The sequence below is a fragment of the Ixodes scapularis genome, unplaced genomic scaffold (assembly GCF_016920785.2).
Source record: "Ixodes scapularis isolate PalLabHiFi unplaced genomic scaffold, ASM1692078v2 PGA_scaffold0__279_contigs__length_252992795, whole genome shotgun sequence".
NCBI classification, from domain to species: domain Eukaryota; kingdom Metazoa; phylum Arthropoda; class Arachnida; order Ixodida; family Ixodidae; genus Ixodes; species Ixodes scapularis.
The window spans coordinates 99,201,843-99,228,843 of NW_024609835.1; the positions used below are offsets into that span (position 1 = coordinate 99,201,843).

Sequence of the window (27,001 nt, forward strand, 5' to 3'; positions counted from 1 at the left end):
TCCTTGATAAGTTTCTGTGACGAGCGTGTGATAGTGACGCATGCGTGGACGCATTGAAGTTGGCAATATATCTGTATGTTTTCTAAAGGTTTCCTCAATACAGGTTGTAAGTTGCGCTCGTGTTTGTTTCTCTCCTCTTGTGTCCGTGTTTTTTCCGCAAAACCATGTATCCAAAAGCGACACAAAACGAATGTTCGATTTTATTAGCTGCCATTGAAACATTTACTCCCGCGGCGTAGCTACCAAATAGAAAAGAAAAGTGAGCACGTTGACGTTCTATATGTGACGTCCATGTGAAGGTTACCTTTCTAACTTACTTGTAGCATTTTTTTTTTTTTTGTCTTCAAAAAGCGACTGCTTCCTTGCGGCGATCACAGCAACGTAAGTGATGCTTTACTGATGGCAACTATTGACGCATTTCATTGCCGCAGTTCGGCACACGTTAAACTTGGTAAGCCATGACCCTTAGAAAGATGTCCCTGCTGGTTGGCCGGCAATTAGGTAATTACTCAAATGCTGGCAGGTGTCAAAAAAAAAAAAAAAGGGAGAGGGGGCAGTGGGAATTTTGTTAAACGCGAACAAACAAGGCATAGGAGGGGAAATTCAGGGTAGGAGGGAGAGAAATAAAAAGCAGAAAAAAAGAAATCTTGATTACAAATTAAAATCTTTCTACAAAACAAGTTTCGGCGAAATGAAGTACATTGCGCTTGAATACAGGGCCAAGAGAGGCCTTCTTGTCACTGTATAAACAGTAATACAAGTACAAGAAAAACAACAACTTTAATTAATATACCATCGTTATACAGGGGTAGGCGCCCTTCACCTACCCCTGTTCTGCTGGGGATCCTAAATGACAAAAAGAAATTTCGGCTCTACTTGCCTTGTGAACCCTTTGGCAGGCAAAGAGAGGAGAAAATAAAAAAAAAATTGGGTAAGCTGGCAAAAAAATAAATAAAGATAAGCGGCGTTGATAGACGAACTAGTTCAAAGTAATCTGATGGGGATGTTGCTCCAGAACCTTGAATAGGCGAAAACTCTAAAACAAAACAAAAATAAAAACTTTTGATCCTTTATGCCCGAGTTCAACTAGAGCAACAAACAGAAACAAACGAAAGTGACATGACTCGAACTAGAGTCTTTCGCGATTTGACGGGCTTTGAAAAAAAAAATTGGGTTGTGTGTGTGTTTATACAGCCTAGAACTTGGTCTGCCTCAACGGGCGACGAGTCTCCCAGCTGTAGATGAGCAATTTAGCCAGTGCAGTAGAACCGCTAGCCTGGGGTCTTTAACGTGCATCACGCAGTAGTGATACACGACCGCACGCCGGTACGATGCTCATCCAGATCGAAACGGGCAGGGGTGGGGATTGAACCCAGGATCCCTGGGTTCTGCAGCGCGAGCTTTCGCTCCACGTGCTCCGAGCTGGTGTGCGCTAGCCCACTCGGCCACCGATCCCCCCGACGGGCTTTGTAGAATAAAGGAGGCTGTGCTCAAACACGAGCATCATGCACGCGAGGGTATCTTTGGTAGGCTTGCATTCACTCGTGCTTACTTCATGAGCACTGAGCAACTAAACGCCTGCCAAAGGTACCATTGCGAGCATGCTGCATGGGTTGGAGGCTTGTAGCTGTCGTTTGTTTCTGTTTGTCGCTCTAGTGGGACTCGGGTATTGGAAAATACATCTATCCTAAATAAACTCCATTATAGTTTTCAACATGTCAACAAAGCTGTCTTTTTTTTTTGTGTGTGTGTGTGTGCTTAATATTTAGTTTTGGTACTTTTTCGAGACACTGCAGGTCTGATATCTCGAGCTACTATGGTTTGGAGCATGAATAGAGAAAACCATGACCAACTCATGGTACCAGCTCAGTGTAGTCATGTGGTTTTACGCGAGACAATAGCACTTCTCCAAAGAGGGCGTAACAGAAATTTGACCATCCATTAATGCGTGCTGTAGCCAAGAAAAAACTCGACAAGTTTGACAAGTTCGAAAGTGTTCTGTTTTGATGCAGCTCATACTGCAAAACGTAATACAAGGTCGATAACTACCGTCCGAATTGAAAGATGAAGGAAATACGTTTATGCCTGTCATAAGTTTGCACGATTTGTTGCAAAAAGATCTTTATGATCATAGATGTGTAGCAAAATGACAATAACCAATCCTGCAAACAACTTACAGATTCGGGGTTGCCTCCCACGTCGCATTGTACTTCGGTTGATTCGGTTGCGACTTTGGTGCTGCCCTGCATATGGCATACGGCACGTTCTTAAGTACAGTAGAAAAAGCTTCCTCTCTTTTTTTCTTTTTCAGAAACAGAATCGATGAGCCTTGCATGACTAGTATTACGCTTTTAATTTAACATTCGTGGTACCCAATTAATGTAGAAAACGGGAAAATAGAAGATAAAAAAACTGACTTTTTGTTGCATGGTTTCACATTATCCAGACTTATCTTGTCGGGATTTTGCCATGCCTATGAGGTAACCTTACGCTTTTCATCATGCATGCTATCATCACTGACGACTTATTATGTTCCCTTCGCAGCCAATGAGATTTTGGCATTGTTTAGCCGATGAAATCGCGGAAGAACAAATCACGAAGCAAAAAAGCACAAACATAATATGCCAAGCCCCGTAAGCAGCGACTATAAAAATGCCGGTGGGTCTAACTTCCCGCAGAAAACAACAACAATGGAACGGTCGGTGACCGCGGTCTACGGAAGGAGCTGGGCGAATGACAACTCTGAAAAGGCGATTTTGGAGAATTCGGCGATACCAGACTGCGAATGTCGTTGCACCTGTGGACGTAATGCTCGTTGTCGCATAGGAGACATAACCGTTAGGCCAAAATGTTTTTTTAACGTTTTTTTTTATCTTTTTTTGCAGATTGCAGTGACTGGCTGCTGGCGTGCTTCGCGAGGAATTAGACTCATCAGCGCTACTGGCTCCGTTTTACATTAGGAGCTTTTAGTAAACGGCTACCGTGTTCGGCGTACCGCACTATATACCGGAGTCTTTGAAGCATGAGCAGGTACTTTTAAGCGCGCGCCCCGCTGTCACGGTATCTCTCCGGGTGCGTGCGTAAACGAGACGCTTCAAAGGCTCCAGTAGTGAGGTATACGCAGAGCGCGGTAACGGTTTGGCTAAAAGACCCCGTTAAGTCCGACCGGAGCCAAACGATACGCTCCGACGAAGGCAATAGAGTGTTTTAGTAGATCGTTCAGTCACTCCCGCTGTGCTATCCGCTAGCCGCTACGACCTCCGCTATATGTAGCGTAGCGGAACTACCATTTTAAGTTTTAGTAGAACGTTCGCAACCCGCTACGGATTACAACGTTACGAGAGCTAACGCAACGCCACTAGCGGCTCTTTCGGACACTAGGGCTCGCGTAAAACAGATTTGTAAAGCAATCCTTCGCAATTGTTTTTATTAACGTCGTTATCTTAATAAAATATTGTTTTTTTATTGATTAACGTGCTAATCGTTGCTTCTTTTGTAAGTAGGTGACTATTATGTTTGTAATTGAATACAACTGTCGGCCAAGCTGTCCAAGCCAATCCGATATGAGTCAAGTGCCAAAGCCACCGAGAAAAATCTTCAAAAATAAACGAAAACCACAGTAGCTCATCTGTTGCGTCGTTGTTCACCGAAAATGAAGCGCCACAGAAATCCCTCATATCCGCCTGCTCGCTCCGCTTCCTTTAGTCGGTTTTGTCTTCACGACAAAGCGGCCGAGCAGGGGGCTGCACCTTTCGCTCACAGCACCAAAAACTGCGAAGCTTTTTCTTTTTTTTTTTTTCTCCTTTCCGTGGCCGCGTTTAGTATATCCGCCATGAATCGCTACCTGATGCAGTCGTGGAACGGCTTTGTCGCGGATACTTCTCGCAGCAGCAAGGTATAATCCACTCCTTAGAACCACGATCGCGAAACGCACAGACCGAGTAGACGCGGCGTGGCGGCCATCTTGAACGGCGTCCCTCGCTGGGTCTCCCTTATCTCGCCAAGGCTCGTTCTCGCGAGAGCCACGCTAGCACGCCGCGCTACGCCCCTCGCTATTTGGCCCGCTAGCGCGCCTCCGCTAGCCTCCGCAGCTCCGCAATGTTTCCGCTAGCAGCGCGCATGCGCAGTAGCGTCGTCGCTCTAGCGTATAGCGTAGCGGGAGAGCCAAAACGATCTACTAAAACTCTCTAATCAATTAGCGCCAGAAGTGCATCGTCATGGCGCTCGTCGTTTTTGTGTATTTTCTATGCCAGACTGCGGTTTAGCTGGTGCACTGCAAACGCACAAAAACGACGAACGCCCGTGACGATAAACTGTTGGCAGTGCTTGATTGGCTCCGCCGGACCTGTTAATCTGGGTCACTTACGTTCGGTTTCGGGTGTTCGGCCTTGTCTCGGCCGCTCTTCGATTTGTCCGGAGGTCTGGAACTGTGCCTTCCGTGGTTCCGCAGCAACTGTCGGAGAAAAAAAAAAAGCATGAGCGTTATCTTTGAAGGCCGAGATAATGGTGAATCAACACAGTTGCGCGATGACAATCGTACGTTTGTGTTTTGAGCCTGATGGCTGTATTTTTCGTTATAAACAGCCCACTCCGGCAAGCGCTCGAAGAGCAGCCAGAGGGGAGCACGTGACATCCGGCGCCGTGACATCGCGTCACACTGCACTCTCACCTTACCGAGATGAAAACCAAGAATGAAGGAAAAAATAAGAAATGCATTAAGCAAGCTTATGTTCTTATAAGCATTAAATATACATTATCGTGCATCCTGTTAAAACAAACTTTTCGTCGCTATAGAACACGTTAAACTTTGTTCTTTTCTTGGAGGGTGTGATCATGGTTTTTCGACAACGAATAGTTGATGCGCTGTAATACGGTGAGGAAGTGAGTACTGTTTGCGCGCCTCGAGCTTCAATTTACTAGTTAAATAAGCTCGCGAGTTTTCTATTTGCTTTTTGGCCTCAAGGATGGCGAGTCCTTGGCTTTCTCCCGAACGTGAGCTTTCCGTATGTTCATGCTGTTGTCCGGCGATCGGCGAACCCACCGTGAATCATCATACTTCATGAGAACGCGTGCTTATATACCCACGCATCCAAGCAAGTGCAGCATGTACGTGAAGGTAACTTTGGCGGGCATACAATGGACCTATTTCGAATAATGAGCTCCGTCTGCGGAGTTAACAGCGAACTACAAATGAACGGCAGTCCAACATGGCTTGTATGCTCCCTTCTGCCCAGCCGGAGAACGGCATGGCGAATTCCCTATCCCCCTTAATGAAGCTCAAAAGTCAGAAATAAAGAATATAAAAAAAGACATGTCTGCGCTTGTCAGGACACATTGGCATCGCGCCGTTGTATCGGTTTTAATGTTTTTTTTATGCACCAAACTATTGATGTTCAAGAAAGAATCGTCCAAAAAGACGAAATACTCGCAAATTAAGATAATTGATGACAATGTTGGTCGTGCTGGACGGTGCGCTCTGAAAATGGCGAGAGCGGAAAGAGAAAGAGTGTACGCATGCGCAGAATCTTACTGAGAAAAGGTTCATTGTAGGCGCTTGCCATCGTGGACGCAGACACCTGTTCACATATACACTGCAGCACTACCCCAGCATTAAGGCTGCGCTGAAAAGATTGCCGACCTTAGCGCTTATACCACGCTGACCTTGCGCATATCAATGCGCAGAGCTGATAGACTCCTGCATCACTGCTAGCTATGTTCAAGTCAGCACTGTATATCAACGCCGTTTCTAGATTGTTGATTCAGCGCTGCGCTCGATGTGTGAACCGGTATTGATGGCAAAAAAATACGATGCGGGTGGCATGGTGACAACCATGAACTTAAAGGGTCTCTGACATGACACCAAAACGAAGAAGTGCCATCTTCCTTTTCCTAATTCCTGTGACGTAAAATTAACCTACGTTAAGAAGACTAGAATTTCCTAGTTATTCGCGACTCCAGCGAACTATGGGGGGGGGGGGGGGGGGGGGGGCGCGCTGGTCAGGCAAAATGGCGGACGAAAGGAGGTCGTTTTCGTAGTTCAGCACGTGGACCACCGTAAAATGCTTGCACTGCAGCGTAAAATCGGTGTTACATATGAAAGCAAAGCGATTTTTCAAGAAACCATCTTTTAGTCAGTGTGTAGAAATGACACAGTGAAAGCGCAAAAATAATTACTGGATGCGATGTTTGTTTCTATGCTGCCTACGAGAACCAAGCAGTGATAGCAGACGACAGAGTCGAAACGACCTCCTCTCTTGAGCTTCTCGGCGGTGCCGCTACGCGGCGCTGATTTCGTTGGAGTCGCCAATACCCCCTGTGCGATGGGTGCGCTCATAGCCGGCACACTTTCTCACGCGAGCGTTTGTTTGTACGTATAACGACCAGCGAAAATGATCATGCCGAGACCTCCATGGAGTTTCATGCAAGCGCCATCGATGGCCCAGTCATTAGGCCACGGTACGACGTCCGGTCTTGAGATGATAACCACGGAAGGGCTCCAAGTGACCCGAGGGGGGAAGAGAAACTTTTACAAGAATGCTTGCTACCGTGGGGAGCTCCGATACTGGATGCCAGGATCTCATAACATGTCGACAGAAGTGACAACCACGAGGGGGAAAAACATAGAACGGTGACACTGACATTTGACGTCTATACATTACACATCAGTGTCCCTTATCTCAGATCCAGTCGGGTTAGGCGTGGTTTTTATATACGAAAAATTAATTTCGAGCCCCTCTCACCCCCTTCCGTAAAGGAAACCCTTTACGCGTGGTCCTCACCGATAATGAAGTGTGCAGGTGTCATCTAACTTCGAGGAAACGTATAGTGTAATCAGAGTGGGACTAGCTATATCTCGTGGCCCGACAAACTGGTGAGAGAAAACGGGCCTGAACAAGCCTTTATGTTATAAAGAAGGAAGGGCTTAGCAGCGTCGATAGAAACTTGTGTGTTAGAAAAAGAAATATATTATATCAGGAAAAGACAATGTTCCTAAAAATCTAAGCAAGTTACAAAAAAAAAAGGCTTTGGCTTTAGTTTACGCTGTGAAGGTGTATGGTTGGACAGCGAAGCTGTGGTATCACTTGCAACATTTGCCCACTACACTAAAGACCCTTTTTATGGCAAACGCCACCAGGTGGTGCTCCAGTCTTTGACGCCCCAGAGAACTTCCAATTTATAAAAATAATTGGACAAACATCACCTTAACACCGCTGCTTGAAATGCAGATGACACGTTTAGCCACTCATTCTCCTGGTGAACGCCAAAAGAACGAAGGAATGCGAGATCTGTTAATATGTTTTGAGCATTCTTGTAAACCATCTTGCCTCCTCCAAGATGTAATATCGTACAGCCGAAGGCCCTCGTTAAATCTCCAACTTTCTTGTCCGTGTAGCATTTACGCTTTCTAGCACTGGTGGTATGAGGAAGCTCAACAGGCTTGCAAAGACGGTGCGACCGGAAGTTGCTCGGGACGCAAGCGGCATTTCATGTTTGTAGACAGCAAAAGAGTTTATACAAAGTAATTGACGAAAAAAAAAAGTAAATGCACTGTAGCGAAATTTTTGTTTATATATGAAAGACTTCGTACGGCTGCCATTGCCGCGGCAGCTTATACAACCGTAATCTTTACCGCGAAACGCATGCGGGGAGCGCTACGTGCTTCGCATTGTTAGCGGGGCTAGTGACGTCACTCCCCACTTCGTACTCTGCCGTTGTCGCGGCAGCCTATGCGACCGCAATCTTTACTGAGAAACACATGTGGGGAGCGCTGCGTGCCTCGCTTATCACCCATCATGGGGTTTTGAAACTTATTTTGTGATTTTCTTATTGAAAGAAGTGTTAAACCCACGCGTGAATGCTGATAAAGCGCGGGCGATGGTTTTCTGTCGACTATCTTGTCCATACTTTTCTGTCGTCGGGCACAAAAAAAAAAAAAAAAATTGATCAACGAGTTATATAAAGCCTCGCTGTACAAAAGAACGTTTCGTAAGGATTTACAATGCCGATGGCTACACGTCGTCATGCTATGTAATTGTACCGGCCGATTGATAAGGATATTCCAAAATAAATACATATCCCATAACATGTGGATGTATTAAACGAGGAATAGAGTGGAAGCCATTTGTACACTTCGCGACACTGTTAGCGCGAACAGAACCTTGGACCTTTCTTTAGCATTTTACATCGAAAGGATACGGACAGGCACAAAGCTTACCACTTAGGTTAATAGCCCAACTGAGCACATTCCACCACTACATAGTAGTTCTGATGACAGTCCTTCAATACTGAGAGACAAACGACGAAAACCGGCGATGGACTGTTCGCGCAAGCAGTGTCGACGAGTCTACATTTTGCATTATAGTTACCACGCAGTCGACTTTTCAGTTTTGCGGCTGGCTTTTCCGTAATTAGTGACTGCCAGCTCAGTGCGGTCACCCAATATAAGATCCCGACTATAAACCCGTGATTTTCCTAGGGATAGCAAACTCTACTCATCAATAAGTTCCTACTCCAACTCAAAACATAACCCCACACGGAAGCGGTCATTGCCTCGTGCATTAAACCTTTACCCTACCTCCTACCCCCATTAAAAAAAGAAAAAGGAGAGAGAAAAAAAAAACACAATTTACGACTCGGCAAAGGAAACCTGTAAGGAATAATAATATTTAAAAAAAAAGTAATAAACGTATCGCGATTATAATTGAGGGTCCAGCACCCTCAGCGGGACAACGGAAGACGCCCAAACGAGATTCGTCGACCCTCTTGCCTCATCCACCATAAATAAGCGAGCGCGTAAATAAACAAATAGATAAACAAATAAATAAATAAAAGAAGGTCGTCTTTTTCGGCCGTAACGAAGTCATCCTTATCGTCCACCACCTAAACGAGGGGAAGCCACGGCCGTCCACTTTCTGCCCCGCTCCCCTTTCCTCTTTCTAGCAGCCCCGAAGAGCCAGCTTCCAAAAGACGTTTCTGCAGTTTTGTTCGTTTTTTTGTCGCCCTAACTCCTGTTCCTTTTTTCTTTGTCACTTTTTTTTAGGCTTCGCGCCTCTTCTTTGGGACGAGCGTAATTTGGGCAGTGGAGCGTCACGGGACGTTTCCGGCGGGTTCGCGTGCTCTCATTGTTGTCTACGGAGAGGTTGAGGATCGGACGAGGCGGGGATGCTCCGCACACGCAGACAGGTGCCGCAGGTGCCCCGCAGAAGAGACGACGACGACAGATGTTCTGCGGAGGGCGATTCCGTCGTTTTGTCGGCTCGTCGAGGTGCCCACGCCGGCCCTTGAGGCTACCTTGGGCTTCGCGCCGCACGGAAGTTTCGATCGACGCGTTTGGTTTCGGTTTTGACGCTCGTTTCGTCGTCGCACTCGCCTACGTGGCATTGAGGCTTTCGGTATGCTTGTTTCTACCTTCGTTTTCGACGAGGGCTTTTTAAAAATAAATAAAGAAAGAAAACAGAACGTCGTGATTGTCTAGCGGCGGTCGGTCGTTCGCCCCCTCATAAATGCAATCGCGGCGTCCTGTGGCGATGTGTTATTACGAACGTGCAAGTGGAAAAATTAATTGTATTCCAAACAGTAGCTGTAAAAATAGGGGAATAAACAATGAAAAAATTAATGAGACGTTAAAAAGGAACATTAAAAAGGCTAATATCACGAAAGGAACAATGCGAGGCATGCTAAAGAATGTGATGACGCGATAAGGAAACTAGAAAGTGTTTTGGAAATTGACGGAATCTACTAATCAGGAGATAAAAAGCGCCTGTTGGCCTCTGCTGTCGTCGGAAGCATATTTGTTTGATCAGTGGTAACGCTACTATTTTCGTATTAAAAGCGCCCCCCCCCCCCTCCCCTAAAAAAAAAAGAGCGGACGCAATGAGAAATTGGAACGATTTTGCAGTTTTAGTGCATAAGCTTCGCTAGAACCGGATGTCATCACCTTGTCTGCTTTTATCATATTTTTTTAGCAAGACGAACTTGTACCTGGAATTTTTCTTCGTTTAAATGATTCCTTAAGTTGCGTAGGAGTGGTGCAATAAATCGTGACTACAGATAACCGGATATAGAAGAGACGCGAGGAGGCGCGGAGGCCTACCTCAACGGCGTGACCTGTTCCCTCTTTTTCCGACATGCGTAAATGGCGCAGAGTGTCCAAAGAAGCACGTTTCCATTGCGGTGAACACAAACTTACCGTGTCGGAAACCCTACGTCACCTTCAACACGACCTTACGAAGTACCGCATTTAACGTAATCTATACACGTAGACCTTCATCAAACGAAGGCCCGGACGTTTACTTTCCCGTACGGAGCACACGGAAAGCCCGACACTGCCTTTCGCGTAAAGATGAGTGAGGCACAGCGCGCGCTCCAGGGCACGGAAATTCAATGTTCGATAGAACTATACATAACACGGGAAAATCAGGCACAGTATCCGGTTTTAGGCAGCATTTTAGGTCGACATCGGTGCCCCGTCGTTCGCGTAGCTTTTCCGTAAGCGGCAGTGTTAACTCTACGCTCCAAGAAATTGAGAGAGAGAGAAAGAGACGACAGCGCGCGAGGACGTCATAACACCGTGCTCTGGTTGGAACGATTAGGGGGTAGACCTAAAGCTGCCCTTGACTCCGTTGCACTCGGCGAATGCGTTCGAACGCGAAAGCCAAACGCTGGACGCCGCCGCTTCGCATTCTAGCGCGTTCGACCAGAGTGCAGCGGACACAAATACGGCTAACTTTAGGTCTACCCCCTGAACGTTCCAGTCAGAGCTCAACGTTCTCATTTTCCCCCTTCGCGCTCTCGTCTTCTCCTTTCGCTCCGTTTCATCGGCACATACGCGCGCGCGAAAATAAACGCGCGCGGGCTTTATTAAAAAAAAAAAAAATTCGACGTAGATTTGTGTGACTAGTCACTGACAGTTTAATGAACACAGAGCGTGGCGAGTCCCGATGATCTAGTTATCGCTTTTCAGCCAATCATATTGCAGTATTAGTCGATAAAAACGTTGAAGAACGAATCACGAACGTGAACGAATTAAGCCACGCCCCGCTATTCGCTCACACTATATACTATACTATGAGGTGTTACGGGGTAGTGTATACGCCTGCGCGTAATTACTACTCCGCAATATACTCGGAGAGCCGATCACCGATATTCATTCAGTACGAGTTAGCAATGAGGAGGGGGAGCGATATCCCACTCCAATGGCCGCCTCGGTGGCTAAACAAAATGGGAATGCTCCGTTGCAGCTTGGAGCGTATATTCCGAGCTGACGAAAGGAAGACGACCGATTCCACGAGTTGTTGAGGCTGCGTCGATACGCGTATTTCCGAGAGAGTGCGCACAATCGAAACATTCCCACATGACCTTCTTGCGGGGTATACGCGGAGATATGCACGAAGCAAACCCATTGAACAACGAAGCGGGAAGAGCGCGTTTCGAATTCAACGTGCCGTCTGCGCTAAAATACGGAGCATAGCGTCTCGCGTGACCGCTCTCCCGCTACAAATCGCGGTTTTTTCCGTCAACCGTCTTTCTGGTCCCGTCGTTTGCTGGGTACTAAATCCCAGTTATCGACGCTGTGTGCAAGCGGACGCCTTGACATTATTCTACACACTATCAGACGAAACAGTATTGTTGAGCTCTAAATTTTTGCGCTGTAGTCAACTAGAGAATGCTTTCCAACTGTTTGCAAGGGGGATTGAGGTTTTGCACCGTAATCGAGAACAAAAGATGCGTGTGACTTGGGTGCGATCCATAGCGACCGCGAACGCCATCGACAAATATTTTGTCGCGCGTCGTGAAAAAGAGTTGTCGGGCGTCATGTTAAACATCGGCCTTCTCAACGCGCAAAAAGGTAATCAAAAGTGGCAAAGAATTTAATTTCTCGATGCGAACCAGGTAATGCCTATGTGATTTGAACCAAGTAATGACTGTGATTTGAACCAGGTAATTAATGCCTACGTGATTTTATGCACAGACATCGCAGCTGCTTCTGGCCTCTCCACATGACAGGGGTGATCGACAAGAAAGGACAGAACTTGGTAATGTAAACCACGGTCATTCTCTGCGAGTTCGAAGTACACAAGGTCGCCTCTCCTCTCTCGTTCTTCATTAAAAACAAGATATTAATTTTTCTTCGTCGGTTAACACTGCTCTAAGCGTATAACATAAAAGGGAAATATATATATATATATATATATTTCCTGGTTTTATATTTTTATTTTTACTTTCTTTTGCAGTGAGATCGATAGAAACGAGATCTTTGTCTAGCCGACACTTAGCCGGAGCAACGGAGTTTATCCGGGTTTGTTTTGAAAAATGGCGGACACTTTCTTCTGGTTCGTTGTCTGACAGAGGACGCCGAATTCTCCGATGCTTGTGCCGGTTGGCTGGCGCTAAATCTACGACTTGATCGAGACACTGAAGGACGTTTCGGACTGGGCTAAACGCCCAGTTTATACCTCGTAAAAAGAGGGCTTTTCGTTCTCACCGTTATTACTTCGCTATCTCTCTCCCTCAAGAGGGAAGTAGCGCGACGATAGATCGTCGATGATGCTTCCGGAAACTTCTAGATGTCCATCGCGTATGTTCCTTTTTTTCTACCCTTCATAACGCTTTTTTTTTTTCTTTTTGCGAAGTTGGTTGCTGTATAATGTCTACGCGAAAGTGTTCGCATTAGGAAACGGAAGCGCTAATGCCAGAGGCACGGAAACGTTCTCATCCGTTGACCCGCTTCGCGTATCGCACCCATTGGCACGTATCACCATATCCGTCTATAGCGAATAACCATTTGCGGAAATGAACTAAGACTGGCCCAGAAAACAAAATTAACGCACACGCACATACAAGCGAATGCGAACACGAATAGGGTGGTCTGTTATACGGTCGAATACGTACGAACCATGGCGGAAACCTTCCCAGGGCATGATATGCACGCAACAATCTCGGGTCCTGGCTCCACGAGCGTTGCGGGGGACTAGCTGCTGCCTTCGTCGCCACTGCACGCGTCGCAACACGTTCGAATGCGAAAGCCGTTTCCCTCTTCGTAACTACTTGGCAACTTCATAACTGTTTCCCTCTTCGTAACTAAGCCGGACGCCGTTGTTCCGCGTTCTCTCGGAAAAGACGAGTGCAGTGGAGACAAAGGCAGTTAGCTATAGCTTTAGGCGTACCCACTAATCGTTGCAACCAGGGCTCGGCGTTCTGGCGTTCCCTCTCGTCTTCTCCTCTCCCTCAGTTTCCCGGCGCTATGACGCAACGCAAATTAAAGGTGAGCACACACTGGCTAGAACGACTTTAGCTAAAACTAGGCCGGCGTGGCGAATGAGTATACGTTTTCCATCGCTGCTTACTCGTCGCGTATCGTAATCGACCGTTTTTGTTTCCTCGGTATATTACCTCTCTGGTCCCGGCGTACCCGAGAACCCGTTTCTATGTATGTAAAGACGCGTCACTACCGCGTTTCTTTCATTGGCATTATTTCTTCATTTCAAGTTCGCGGGCGCATTGTTTTTTTTTTTGTGTTTTTTATCGCGAGCTCCGCTACGTGCACGAGCGGTTATTATCTCCGAAACGTAATTGGACATCATAACCGACGAGTGGGCGTTTCCTCCAGTGCATCCTCCGCGCAACAGCTTTCCTCTACACCGCGGGCTCTTCAACGCGATGGAGCTCGTTCCGCAGAGCGCCGAAAGTAGGCGCGCGTACACGTATGCGAGCGCGTGCTCGTATATAGGGGAGATCGGGCGTTGCCAGGAGGTCACGAGAAACGAACTAAGTTTCCGCACCCCCCCCCCCCCCCCCCGCTTTTTCTTTTTTTTTCGACGTGTGCGCGCCCTTGGATGGATCTAAAACTCGAGCGTCACATGTGAAGCGTAACCGATTTGCGATGGCGCGAATCTTTCTTCTTTCCGCCCGCGTCACGCAAGGACGGTCGGTTGCGTGCGTGCGTCGTCCACCCGCTGCGGAGGCCGAGGACCGCTGCCCTCGGAGTTGTCGCGGGCGGCGCCAGGTTACTTTCCGCGAGGCGGACAGTTGCCGCTTTGTACTTTCGATACTTTAGTCCCGGCGTGTGAACGGCGCGTCGAGAGGGCAGCTCGTCAACGAGCCCCATGCACTCTTTGTCCGACAAATGTGTCCCAATTCTAATCAGGTTTTCTCGAGAATGCCCGCGGGAGCCGGAACACTGCAGCGCGTATACCAGACCAGTCTACGAATGGCCATTCTGCGCGCTCTCATCTCTGTCCACTGGGCTCTGGAACACCTTCTGAGCATTAGCAGTATCTCCGTTCTTCATATATCAGGTGTCATCGCATATGCGTTCACAGTCCGGTGACTCGGTATTATCCGCCTCGGTGATAATGAATGGAAAAGTGTGCAGTGTCAAGTTTCATAGCTATTTGTATGTTTTTCTTTCTCTCTCTCTCTCTTTCTTTCTCCCTTCTTTTGAAAATTTTTATTATTGCAATTGTGAGTCAATTACGCTGTTTTCTGAACCAAAAACGTAAACAAACTTACATGCTTTTCTTTTTTATTTCTTTAAGATTGATGACACACTTCATTTATCATTTCGAGAGAGATTGACCAAGTGGTTCAGACCCATACCATGAAAACCTGTCTATGTGCTTATTGTTTCAGAGTCGTTATTTAACTTTAAAGAATCTTTAGAAAACAAAGGATTTGATGGTGGGTGTGTTGTCATAAAACGGTGCTTCGTAGCACACATAAGGTGATGGTACAAAGCGTGACACTGTTAGCGCGAACAAGCGATCGCCGGTTTTTCCAGTTTTTCTCTTTGAAACCAAGGGATGTCATCCAGGTTATTATTGGTACGAAAAGATCTCATTTAGTTCTATAATGTAAGCGGTAAAACTTCGTGCTCGTTAATACTATTTCGAAGTAAAATGCGAAAATGCGCCGATTTCGTGTTCGCACTAACAGCGTCGCGATGTGTACGTCATGAATACACCAAATAGTTTTTTTAGTTATTTCGTGGGATAATTTAGTAGAACGTGCAATAAATATTGTTTAATAATCGTCATTCTTTACAGACACGACTGTCTAAAAACGTCAAAGGGAACAATTATATTCGTAAATTACGTACTATGAGCTACGAATGACCTCTGTATATTCCCGAACCATGATTAGGGTGTCTAAGGACAACCTGTAATTGAGAGGCCAGGATTTAGCTGAAGGGACGTTTCTTTTGAACTGCATTCGACACACTTGGTTCCCACCAGGGCCAAATATCCCATGAACGTCGAATGTTCAACCCCAACGCGGTAGAAGGTGTTTAGTCCCGAAGAACGAGAGATCTCGGGGCCTCCCTGACCCGACACCGTACTGAACGTTTGCTGACGTTTCTTGTTCCCTCCGAGTCGCGGAGAGGTCGACGACACATCCCGGTGGTGGTGCATTCCGTATACGCATCTTTCGCAATAGTGGACGGGAGTTTTTTTAGGCCCCGAAGCACCTAATAATGTAAAGTGAAATTTGTGCGCGTGTTTTTATTTCATCCGCGACGATGGAATTGGGGGGTGGGCATCCCGGTTGTTCAAGGCAGCGGCGCAACAGCATCGAACGGCGGGCACTTGGCCCCTTCCTTCTCGTTGGGACTTCGACGTCCGCCCCGCACCGCTTGCCCTCCCCGCGCGCGCAACGTCAAATTAAAAGGCGCGCCCGTTCCTACGCGGATGCCCCGTCGCACGCCCCGAAAGCCCCGCAGGGAAGGGATCAGGGGGCGTCAGGATGCCCCGCGCAGGCATCCGCGCAACCTGGGTGGTCCCGGTCCGATATTTTGGGTCACTTTACCACGGCCTTGGATACAATGAAGTGATGTTTCGATTTGGCCGTGACGGCCGTTCAGGCAACGACGACGACTTCACATGCATGGGGGAATGCTGCGAGCACGGCGGTTCGGAAATGCCTGGCTGCCCGGATGATGACGATGCGCGAGAAAGCTGCGAGGGGGTCCGCGGTGGTGTGCGGGCGCACTATTACACGCACGTATGAGCGGTGTGCGTGTGTTTGTGTGTGTGTACGCACAATGCACAAAGGCAAAGAAGAGAGAGTGAGGTAAGTTTTGCGGATAGAGTGGCCTGTCACGATGTGTATACGGTTGGCGTCATGGAGGAGAGAAGAACACTGAAGCACTGTGTCGAACTGATGAAGACGTCTTCCTATGAGGGAGTTGTAACGGTGAACTAAGCCGCTTAAACTATCGTTTTTTGCGTTCTTTTCTTATTCAATAATTGCTCGGAGGATACTCTCTGAATATCCGGTGAAGAAAAGTGTATAATGTTGTTGTTGAAAGCGAACGTAATGTTAGGTACGGGGAAGTAAAAAGAAATGATTGGAGTTGAGGTACAAAGATGGGAGATTGTTTTCAGTACGCTTTCATTGTTGCATTTGATTCCGCTCCTATATTTCGTATCACCTTAGCTGAAACTATCGCTAGCCACGCACCCTGAAAGTGCGAGCTAGTTACTTGCTTTGGACAAAGCCCCGACAGCTGTATGAGCACTCGTGCAGCGAGTGCTCGTACAGCTGTCGGCAGTCAGTAGGGCTAGCCTCTCACGCTTGCACAATCTTTCCACTAAGTCCACGCTAAGGTCACCCGAGGTATACAAACACTAGCCAGAGGCCTGTTTGTTGCATTTATTTCTCAATCGAAAGTTCACATTTGAGAATTTATTTTCCAATTTTGTTTCGTGTTACATGGTTGACAACAGTAACCAAAGTTAAAAAGTCGCAAGCAGTGACTATCTATCTAAAAACGTGCACTTCGGGCGTAGAGATACGTATCTCGAGGTGACTAAACTGAGCCCGTACATGTACAAATAAAAAAAGATATGTTTTTAATTGTGCAACCACAGGCACCTTTGAAACACCGTTTGTACATAAACCTTCGCTTACCAACTTCTCGTACCAAAGCTAAAATAGCAGATTGTGACTCGCTCTTCTATTGCGCTGTGGAATATTCGACCGCAGCCAGCCCGAGAATTGTCACAGAAACTCCTGTTTGCCAGGTAATCATATCTACAAGTTTGCTGAAAAGTGTACTTAAACAATGCAAAGAATAGAATCGTGAGATCTTCTTTATCTTCAATCACAGATGACTCGCTTTATACTTGAATTTCTATGAAGCTACAAGGCGTCTAAACAATGAATTAACACGATATATTAAATGCTAAAACTCTCAAATAGGAAAGCAACCTTTAAAGACGCTTTTTTTAAAGTCGATCAGTTAAAATCCCACCGACAGCCTAACTATCTACACAGCGTGAGCTCAACAACCAACCTTCCGACATCCAAGACCGTGACCACTGCGCCATGTAGCAGGTACTATAACGACCACCAAATGCAAGTTACCTAACAATGCACAAACGACGAGAGCTTGTTTCACTGATTGCTAGGTTAAGGGTCAGCGTGAGAAAGAAACGTCTTCACGTTTTGTTGTGACGTTTAGACATCAGTGCGGGGCGTACACCTGGCCAAGCTGACTCCACCGTTTGACTGTGGTGCAGGCAATTAGGGGGCCACATTGAACGGACCAACGCCATTCGGGCGTTCTGCCTGACTGGACAGAAATAACGACCGATTCTAACAACTGGAACCTCCGACTGCCATTTCAATTTTGGATCTAGAAGAATTTTCTGCGTGTTCACACGAAACCGGACCTCTTACAAGCCCATGCTCAAAAGCAACTGGAGCAACACCGCCTAGAATAAGTAAAGACTGCGAAGAGTCTCTCCTGCCTCCATCGAATGCCATCACAAACCGATGGCGTTAACTCGGCAACTCAGCCCGAGCTTGACACCCAGAGTCCTTCGACGCACTGACCGCACACGAGGCCCAGCCAAACGCTTGCACAGCGGGGACGGTATTCGGAGAAACATGAAACCCTCGTTTTGGTGGTTCGAGGGTTTCATGTTTCTTCTTAATAAAAAAAATTCACTTGTGAGTCAGCGCTTGTCACGTACATTCCTCTCACTCGTCTTTCGTCTAATTTTTGCGCTTTTTTGGTTGCAACTTAGCTGTTTTCTTTATAAAGTATCAATATAAAACGTGCCGCCCAAGTCCTATCGCGAAGTCTCAAAGGAAGTTTCTGATTAACCCAATTAGTGTATCGTAATTATTTTCTTTCCTCGGAATTCTTTGATTAATGTGAGGCTAACGCTACTTTAGTCAACAGTGTGGGCTGTAAGACATAAATAGCAGCCCACAATTATCGGCACCGCTACCCGAAGGCTAAGGGGCAGCGAAGATGGCAGAGGAAGCCCGCGCGAATTGATTCGGAGGCGGCCGATGGATCGCGCTGGAGAGCGGTACGGCCTTGCTCCGTCCCCTGAAGGCGCCGCTCGTTCGATAGCGTATCCAGTAAATGAGAGTCGCTATAGTGGTGCCATTCGGCTCACGTCGCTAACGATACAAGGACTACGCAAAACGTACTACACTCCTAAATTTTGAAAATAATACGGTAGTTTTTGCAGATCTAGACACACTGCGGTCGAGATACGTACCAGAAAGACGAGGTAACAAATCTTTACATATCAACATGTGACTGACTCGCTTATTTTATTTTCGGAAACAAGCTCGACCACTCGGAGTGACCGTGAAGAACAGATACATTTCAATCGCGTATAAAATACGCGAATAATAAACAAACTGGTATACTTCAGTACATCCAATTTGGTGGTTCTGGCATGTCCACTGGCGAAAAAATTGTGTTTTTGTTTTCTTTTTCTTTTTTTTTTGTTTTGTTTATGTGCGCTCCTAGTGGCTAGTTCCAGCATAAATTCACAAGAAAACAAGAAGAAACCGAACTGCATTAAATGTTGCGACACAAACAGATAAGCCTAAGAAAAACGAGCTTTCCTTCATGAACAGCTACCGCTGACCTCAGATTATTGAACTCTCGAACCAGCTTCACGTGTAGGCTAGAAATTGCAAATAAGAAGCCGAACGACCTCCGATTATTGAGCCAAAATTGAACTCTCGAACCAGCTTCACGAGTAGGCTAGAAATTGCAAATAAGAAACCGAATGGACTGGAAAAGAACGTGAATTAAGTCAGCATCCGACATGATAGTTTTAAAAGATAAACCTGTCTCAATTATTCTAAAAAAAAAAAAAAAAAAAAAAAAAAAAAAACGCAGGAGGCACATAGGGCGTATAGTTGGTAACAGGTTAAGGGTAAAGTGGAAGCTCCTCCCCCCTGTTTCCACTTTAGCAGAGCGAATGCAGGAGAGGAGGCGACCTCGTCTCCAGCGTTCGTTCTGCTTAAGTGGAGACAGGTGGGAGGAGCTTCCACTCTACTCTTAACCTGTCCCCGACTATAGCGTGTGCATTACGCTGCTCACGATAACGTCAGCTATGTCACCGATGCCCTATCATGAGGGAGGAGGCTAATCGCATCCGCTACGCGATCTATTGGCTGCTGTGCGAGAAAGGGATATGACACACCTACTGCGTACGCCGACTGCCGCCTGCTACCGCAGGCTCCCGTCAGCAGTGTTGCCATTTTAGCGATTTTGTCGCTAGATTTAGCGATTTTTTATACATTTAGCGACTATTTTTTTTTCTAATTTAGAGGCTAGCGAATTTTTTGGCGACTTTGGTGTTCAACCGTAATCTTGTTATTTTGAACAATTTTAGAGATGCTTGCGGGCTAAACCTTTTTGCTTCTCTAGCCGAGTTTGCTTTGTGTATATGCTCAATTTAGCGGCGCGCTTAAAAAAAAATGTCAACACTGTCAACACTGCAGATCATCTCTCCCGCGCCCACGTACCTACGTGCTCTCCGCCAAACGTTGCTACCGCCAGCCAAGAGCGCAGCCGCTCTTGGCTGGCGGCTGCGCTCTTGGCTTTCGCTTTCAACTACGAACTTCCAGAAGAAGTGGTTCGGCGAATTGGCACAGCTGAAGCATACAAAGCTGGCAACGAACCGTCGACATCGGCAGATTTAGGTGACTTGAGTGCAGTCACCATCGAGGAAGAACTCTTCTTCTTTTAGACTGTTCCGTCGAACTGTTCTTGGAGACAAAGCAGTCATTATTTCCGTGTTAAAATTAACAGGCACCCATTTCTTATTCGTACATTCGTACTTACCGCCTAGTCGTTTCCCAAATAAAACATTACAAATAAAAACCGTCCTAATTGTTTCTCAGTGTGAGTTTAACCTCTCAAAATACTTGAGACATGATTATTTGAGGTTCACTCACTTTAAAAGGGTTTAATAAGTTTTCTGAATTCAGCGAATATTTTACGATTTCCTGGCGAATCTAGCGACTGTTTAGTGACTTACTGGCCTCAATTCAGCGGCGTGCGCAATAAAAAAAATGGCAACACTGCTCCCGTGAGGCATACTTAATCCAGCTGCTTGCGCACCCGTTCGCCCCCTCGCGGCGCCGAGCTGCAAATCGCACAGTCCAGGGTTTGATTCCCGCTGCACCACTCGGTGAGTCTCGATAATTACCATCATTACACGCCTAATTATAATTAACTGCGACTAAGTATGCCTTTTATATGTTTTGCAATGCTCACGCATTGCCTTCTATGGGTCATGTGTGCTTTATGTCGTCGGGGCCCGCGTGTGACGGTTTTGGTTACGCTCGTGCGAGACGCATTTTGCACGACATTCAGCCCTCAAATGCACACTGCGTTAAAAGAACATTAAAAGATTGTGAAAGCGCTACACCATTTCACTCTTCCCCATCTCCCCTAGATTCTATGTTTTCTCACTAACATTAAGTGCAGTCTGACAACATCCTTCCGAAGCTGCGAGATTGTTCAGGCCGCCTTCCCTGCATTTGTCTTTCACAGCTCACGCTTCCTTCTTTTTTTTTTTCTTCGAAGATACAAGGCAGCACAAGCGCTACTATCAACGGATTGCGTAGTCTTTTTTCATACATTAAATAATCAGTTTATAGTAGCGCTTGTCCTGTTTGTATTTTCGTCTTGTCCTTGTCCGTTGCACTAATTATTTTCACGATATCTACCAACTTGCCCAACGGTTAATTTTAAAATCAGCGTTAAAAATGGAATAAATCAAATTTAGTTGATTTAAATAAACTTTGATTTAAATCACTGCAGCTAGAAAATAGCGACTCCTTATCGTAGATATATTTTTAACCATGGCATATCGATTTATCGATCCGTCCATACACTGAAAACAATGCGCAAGAAAGAGTTCCTACAACCTAAAGTACAGCTTAATTACCAACTTTTTATTGATGTAGACGACTAGTTCGCGACATGTTTTATATACATATATATAAACTGCTCAACGCTGTTATGGATTCCTCCCTGTTATTGAGGAGAATCTCAATACATTTTTCCCAACAGCAAACACGATCTATCTCTTATCTTTAATTTTTTAACTTCGAATCTAACCCTCCGTTGATTCGGATGCAGAGCATGTACGACAAGTGTTTTGATCCTGACGTGGGCATTTTCACTGCCCTCGCATGTTTTAAAAATGTGTAATACTGAAGCTCACTATGTAGTGTGGAAAAACCTTAGTCCGATTGCCTTTCACTTCGTGCAAATGTAACCCTCTTGAGGCCTTACCAGCTGTTTGGGCCAGAATAAAACACGGATTGAGTAATTAACAAGTCCACTCATACCAAAAAAAAAAAGACGCTTCATATTAGATAAAAAGTTGTATTTGCTATTTATTTGGCGTTTTGTTTGCATGCAAAAAATGCTAGGTAACCGACGAACGAAGTGTAAGGGGGAAAGGAAGCTCAACACTCCGATTTGCTCAGAAACGCACTGCACATAGCAAGCATCAAATGAAGGGAAAACAGTAAATAAAATTTATTTTCAGCATTATTTTTTGAGGAAAGCTTGGATTTGAATCATCGTAGTAAAACTGGCCATGGGTAAATCACGATTTCAATCGCCTTGATTTTTATTTTCCACCCTGACCGTACCCGATCCGCACGGTCGCCAAAGTCCTAACCTACTGCTGCAGACGGCGCGGTTCCTTTGCAAAAAAGAAAAGCTTCGCGGCGTGCGGTCTCCGCCGACGAGAGGACCGCGCGGAAACAAGCTGTAATCGTTGCTCGGTTTTCTTCGCCGCAGGTAATCATCGACCACGCTCGACGCTGGTAATAGCGGTCTTCTCTCGCTCGCCGACGAGGGCCGAGGAACAAGGCGGCACTTTTCGAGCGTCACCGCGTATGCGTACATCGCCGCGACCGATCATCGCTTTCCAGAGACCACAGCACAAAGGACCAGCCACGCCTGCTACTGCTGCTTTTGCCGGCGGTGGCGGTGTTACGAAGACGGCGGCTGCAGTCGGGTTTCGCTTTTGTTTTGCTCTCGAAACGACCAACGCGCGGAGGAGCGCTACGTGTCCTTGCCACCCGTGCTGCCTCCCTATACGCCGACACTTGTTTCGGCGTTTTCGCGTGTACGCGACCTCTATTGTCTCGGCCAGACCGATGCTTTGGACGGAGGTTTCACCCCGACGGGTCACAGGTGGACGCACGATGGAGCGGAGCGGTTAGGGGCTATAAATACGGCGGATCCTTTCATGTGGAACGCGACAGGAATGTGTAGTACCAGGTAACCGAAAAAAAAAGAATAAAAGGGGGGGGGGGGGGGGGGGGGAGAGAAGTGTGCGAGTGCACGCCTCCTGCTTGCGCTTTCTTCCATTGAACATTTCGGAAAATTTCTCGCTCGATTTAAATCGGTCAAATATCTGTTGTTGTTATTTCCTTTTTGACTTGTCTGTACTGTGCTTCCTCTTTCGCAGTGTGCTTCAAGACAGTTTCTTCGTCAACAGCGCAGTTCGCTCTATTAACAGAAACAGCATTTATTTTATTAAAATAACTAGTCAAAAAAAGGATGCAGTTGCACTTTGGTTTATCGATGACACCGTCATATGCAGAATCGCGTTTTAAGAGCAACGCAGCGGAGGCTAAAGGCACGACCCCACTAGCGGCACGGCATCTTGCCGCTCGCCGTTTGCCGACTGCCGCACAAGCCATGGTTATGGAGGAGAACGACGAGATCTCTCCGCCACTCGGCAGATCGGTTGGTGCGCGATTTCTGACGCTCCGCAGAACACGAGTGACGATGCTCATCCAGATCGAAATGGGCTGGGGACGGGATCGAGACCAGGAATGGTATCTGGGTTCTACAGCGCGATCTTTTACTCCACGTGCTTCGTGTTGCAACGCGCTAACACATTCAGCCAATGACTTCATAAAACCCTCGCTCGGAGCACGTGGAGCGAAAGCTCGCGCTACTGAACCCAGGAATCGTAGGTTCAATCCGCACCCCTGCCCGTTTCGATCTGGATGGTCATATCGTATCGGCGTTCGGTCCTGTATCACTACTGCGTGGTGCACGTTGAAGGCCCCAGACAAGCGGTTGTACTGCACAGGCAAAATTGCTCATCTGCAGCTGAGAGAAGTCGCCAATTGAGCCAGACTAACTTCAGGCTGTATAAACAAACACGCGCGTAAAACCCTTCATTAAAATCAAAGAAAGTTTAGTTTTACTTGCCTGTATCTGTTTTGTTTTTACATTTAAAAATTTCGTTGGCTTCCTTTCGTTATGTAGGTACACTACACAAATTTATTAATTCCTTTGTTCATAAATTTTTCGACTCTCCCTATCTACAGCTATTCTTGTAATAAAACAGCACCCAATTTGCGATACTGATCTATACCTATATATAGAGATGTGGGAATGCGGTTGAATGAATTCAACGTGCTCCGCGTCCACTCTAAATGCTCTGCACATTTAAGCGGCCCGACTAAGCGTCCGAAGGTCGGGTGTCTTTAAACAGCGTACGCTTTTATCCCAACTGTAATTAAGTTATCCCCTCCCCGAGAGTACGGGAGAAGAGAACGCTAGCTGGCTCTACCGCCTCTGTCATTCTTGTACGACAAACACAATGCCTCCTTCTGTCGAAGCGGCATTCCTAGGCGAGCTCTCGTCCCTAAAGTAACCTCCGGGGGTGCGAAAAAGTGGGAAAGGAGGAAGAATGAAGAAGAGAAAGTTAAGAGCGCGGGCGAAAGACCTGTCAGCCCGCATTGTCTTTTCGCCAACGCAGGCGGCACAGTTTGGAAGGCCGTCGCAGTGCGAAAGTGAAAATTGCTTTCTGTGGGACTTTGGTTGCGAACAGCGTAGCAGTGGACCTTCATAAAAGCAGTAGGGTAGTGGTGCAAGACCAGTTGGAGACCCGCACGATATGCCGTTTTCCTTTTTTTCTTTTAATATTGTATTTACATCTCCTAAAACTCCGCGGCAAAGCCGTAGTAGTGTCTGGACGTGGGTGCATACAAGGAGGACGCCCTTCTTCGAGCGGCTAGACTATTTCGCAATCCTCCTTTCCGGCTCCTGATTTCTTTATTGTATAAACAGATTGTCGAACAAGCGCAAATACTTCAAGTTTGTATAGTTTTTTGTTGTTTTTTTGCAACGAAAGAGCAGGTAGTTTTTGTTGAGGTAGATGAGCCCAGTCCTAATCTGTTCGCAGCTGAAGGAGCGCATGGAGTTCAATTGATTTTACATTCAGTGTGGTTTCCAATGTCGTCCGTCAAATGCCCTATTCGATTTGACAGGTCTTAATAATAATTAAAAAAAAAAGCAAGCGCACATCTACTTTGTGTGTGCGATTCCGATTCTAGTGGGAAGCTTCACTAAGGCATCGTTGGTCCAGCGGTTGCACTCTCAAGGCTAGCCGGTACCATGCATGAGCTCATGCAACAAGGCTCTGGTCGGGTTCTCGTACACCACAAACATCAGTACGAGACCGACGAGCGAGTTCTTCAGATAGTGATGATGCTATCTGCATCTGCTTGAATAGAGGGTTCTATTAAAGGAGAGAAACATGAAACTGGTGACACAAGCAGGTCAAATACATAGCTACGTCCCCGGTGCCGAATCTTAGGTTCTCGATCAATTATTTGGCGAGCGTGTTCTCTTTGTGCCTCGAGTCCACTTATGCCCCTGCAGTCTCGGGTTTTACCATTTCTTCCGGAATAAATAAGCAACGCCAGCTTGTGTCGACGCACATTAGGGCGCAAACAAGCTGGTGAAGGTTTAACATTTTAGACAAAACCCCTAGACTCGGGGTTTTATCTAAAAAGCTTGTATTCGTCGCATAATATCTTTCAGAAAGCGAAAACGACCCTAGATCAGTACTGACGGTAAAACGTTACAAGCAGTGGCGTTACTGGTAACGCGTTACTTTTTTGATAATGTAGAAACGTACTCGTTCCTTTTTCAAAACACTAACGGGTAACGTCCTACGTTACTCGTTATATTTTCTTCTCGAAACTTAAAAAAAGCTACACTTCGTTTTTTTAGACACCAAGTTATATAAACTCTTACACTATCTCACATACCTTCAAATTTTTTCCTCTCTTTTACCTATGCAAACACTCTCACCTTGGAAAACCCCGAAAGACCACGCCCTTTGTCCTAGTTTAAAAGAAAAAGAAGAAGGTCACGCAGAAGTCACGTGCGTTACTTTTTATTGGTAATGGTAACGCGTTGCTTTTATTTTGAGTTACCGAGGGTCGGTAACGTGCTTTTTTTATTTGCAAGTGACGAGTAACGTATTTCGTTACTTTTTTTCGCTAACGCCTACAACACTGCCCTAGATCTACATCCTATCAAATTTTCGTTTGTAAATCTGCGGTTGTTCACGCGCACGACAACACATTTTGCTCGCGCGACAAAATCACAGTTCATCTATACACGCGCCTTGAAAGGATTCTTCACTCCCCCAGCGCTCTCAACTCCTCTCTACGGCAAGCAATTTCACCAGTGTAATGCTCTGGGAAATTATACTTAACGTACAAAAGTGGCACACTTCGGGGTTAGCTATTTGCCTCCTGTGTGTCGGCCGCTAGCTTATCTCCAACTAATTGAAGTAAGCTAGGTTGAGTTAACATTTTATGAACCATTAAATCTATAGCCCTCGGGGAATGTACGCTCGACGTTGTCTCTGTTCTCTCTGACTTTGTGGCACGAAGGGAGGAAGAGATTAGTTCTCTGACCCAGTTCCATATAACATTCCAAGAGGCGGCGAGCGATTGCACTCTTAAATGAAGAATAATTATTCGTCTGGTTTGAGTAAGCATTAGACTTTCTATCTAAGTGTTCCACAGTGATGCGTGATTGAAAATTCATAAAGTTTACGACGAACAAACATTTGAATAATAGTGCCTTTTATGATAGATATATATGATCTGACTGCAGTTGTGCCCAGACCATAAGCAATATAGCTTTGCTTTACGCAAAATCGAGAAGACACCTATTGCGGAAGAATTCTGTCTTACCTCGCTCTTAGCTAAATGTTATACTGCTGCCATTTTTTTCAATTAAATATTTTCTTTCCAATATAAGGCCTTGGAGAGTCGTCTTGCATATGTTCCGGTGCTGTACCGCGTACTTTATGAGCAGACAGCTTCACAGGCTACTTTGTTGATGTTAAAGAAGCCATAAAATATTTTTTTTTTATTTTTGCTAAAGAAAACAAAATTATGATGCTCGTAAGACACCCAACAAAAATTTGTGTTCGTATCAAAGCGTGAAACAAAACGGGTATGGCGACCTCCATAGATCTTAAATTTTCACAGAGCCTATAAAAGAACCCTGGCTTCGTTTTTCGGCGTTATCTTTTCCGGAAAATGAAGATATTAAAAACAGAAGCCGGTTTTTCTTCTGGGTTCGCATCAAATGACCAGCCAGATGTGGGGTGCCGTATGAATTACCGGAAGTGCTCAAAGTGCCCAACACGTCTTCTGGCTGGTAGCCAAAACGACCTTAAGCGGCTCATGAAATTGACTCGAGTACAGCGCCCCCGTCAGCCTGCGCTGAGTTACGATCAATCCGTCGACGAATATTGGAATCTGTGTTGGTGGCCAATCGGTGCTGGAACGGAAATCACCGAACTCTGACAATTCCCGGTGCACACAGCGTGCTCTGAGCATTGCCAACCGTGACTGCGATGAAGACTAGCGTCACGGTGCCGGTGAAAGG

At 46.2% G+C, this 27,001-nt stretch overlaps 1 protein-coding gene across 3 annotated transcripts in view; it reads right to left on the minus strand.

Annotated features, from left to right (window-relative positions):
* The window catches only part of LOC8031302 (dixin-A), a 60,731-nt gene that overhangs the window by 12,209 nt on the left and 21,521 nt on the right, over positions 1-27,001 (minus strand). For all 3 annotated transcript variants that reach the window (XR_003917303.4, XM_002405004.5, XM_029972095.4), the window contains exons 2-3: positions 4,367-4,453; positions 2,178-2,243 (exon numbers count right to left, since the gene is read on the minus strand). Coding sequence is in view for 2 of the 3 variants with exons in the window: in XM_002405004.5 (XP_002405048.3) it covers positions 2,178-2,243; positions 4,367-4,453 (153 nt within the window). In the remaining variant the exon portion in view is untranslated. The remainder of the gene's footprint in view (positions 1-2,177; positions 2,244-4,366; positions 4,454-27,001) is intronic.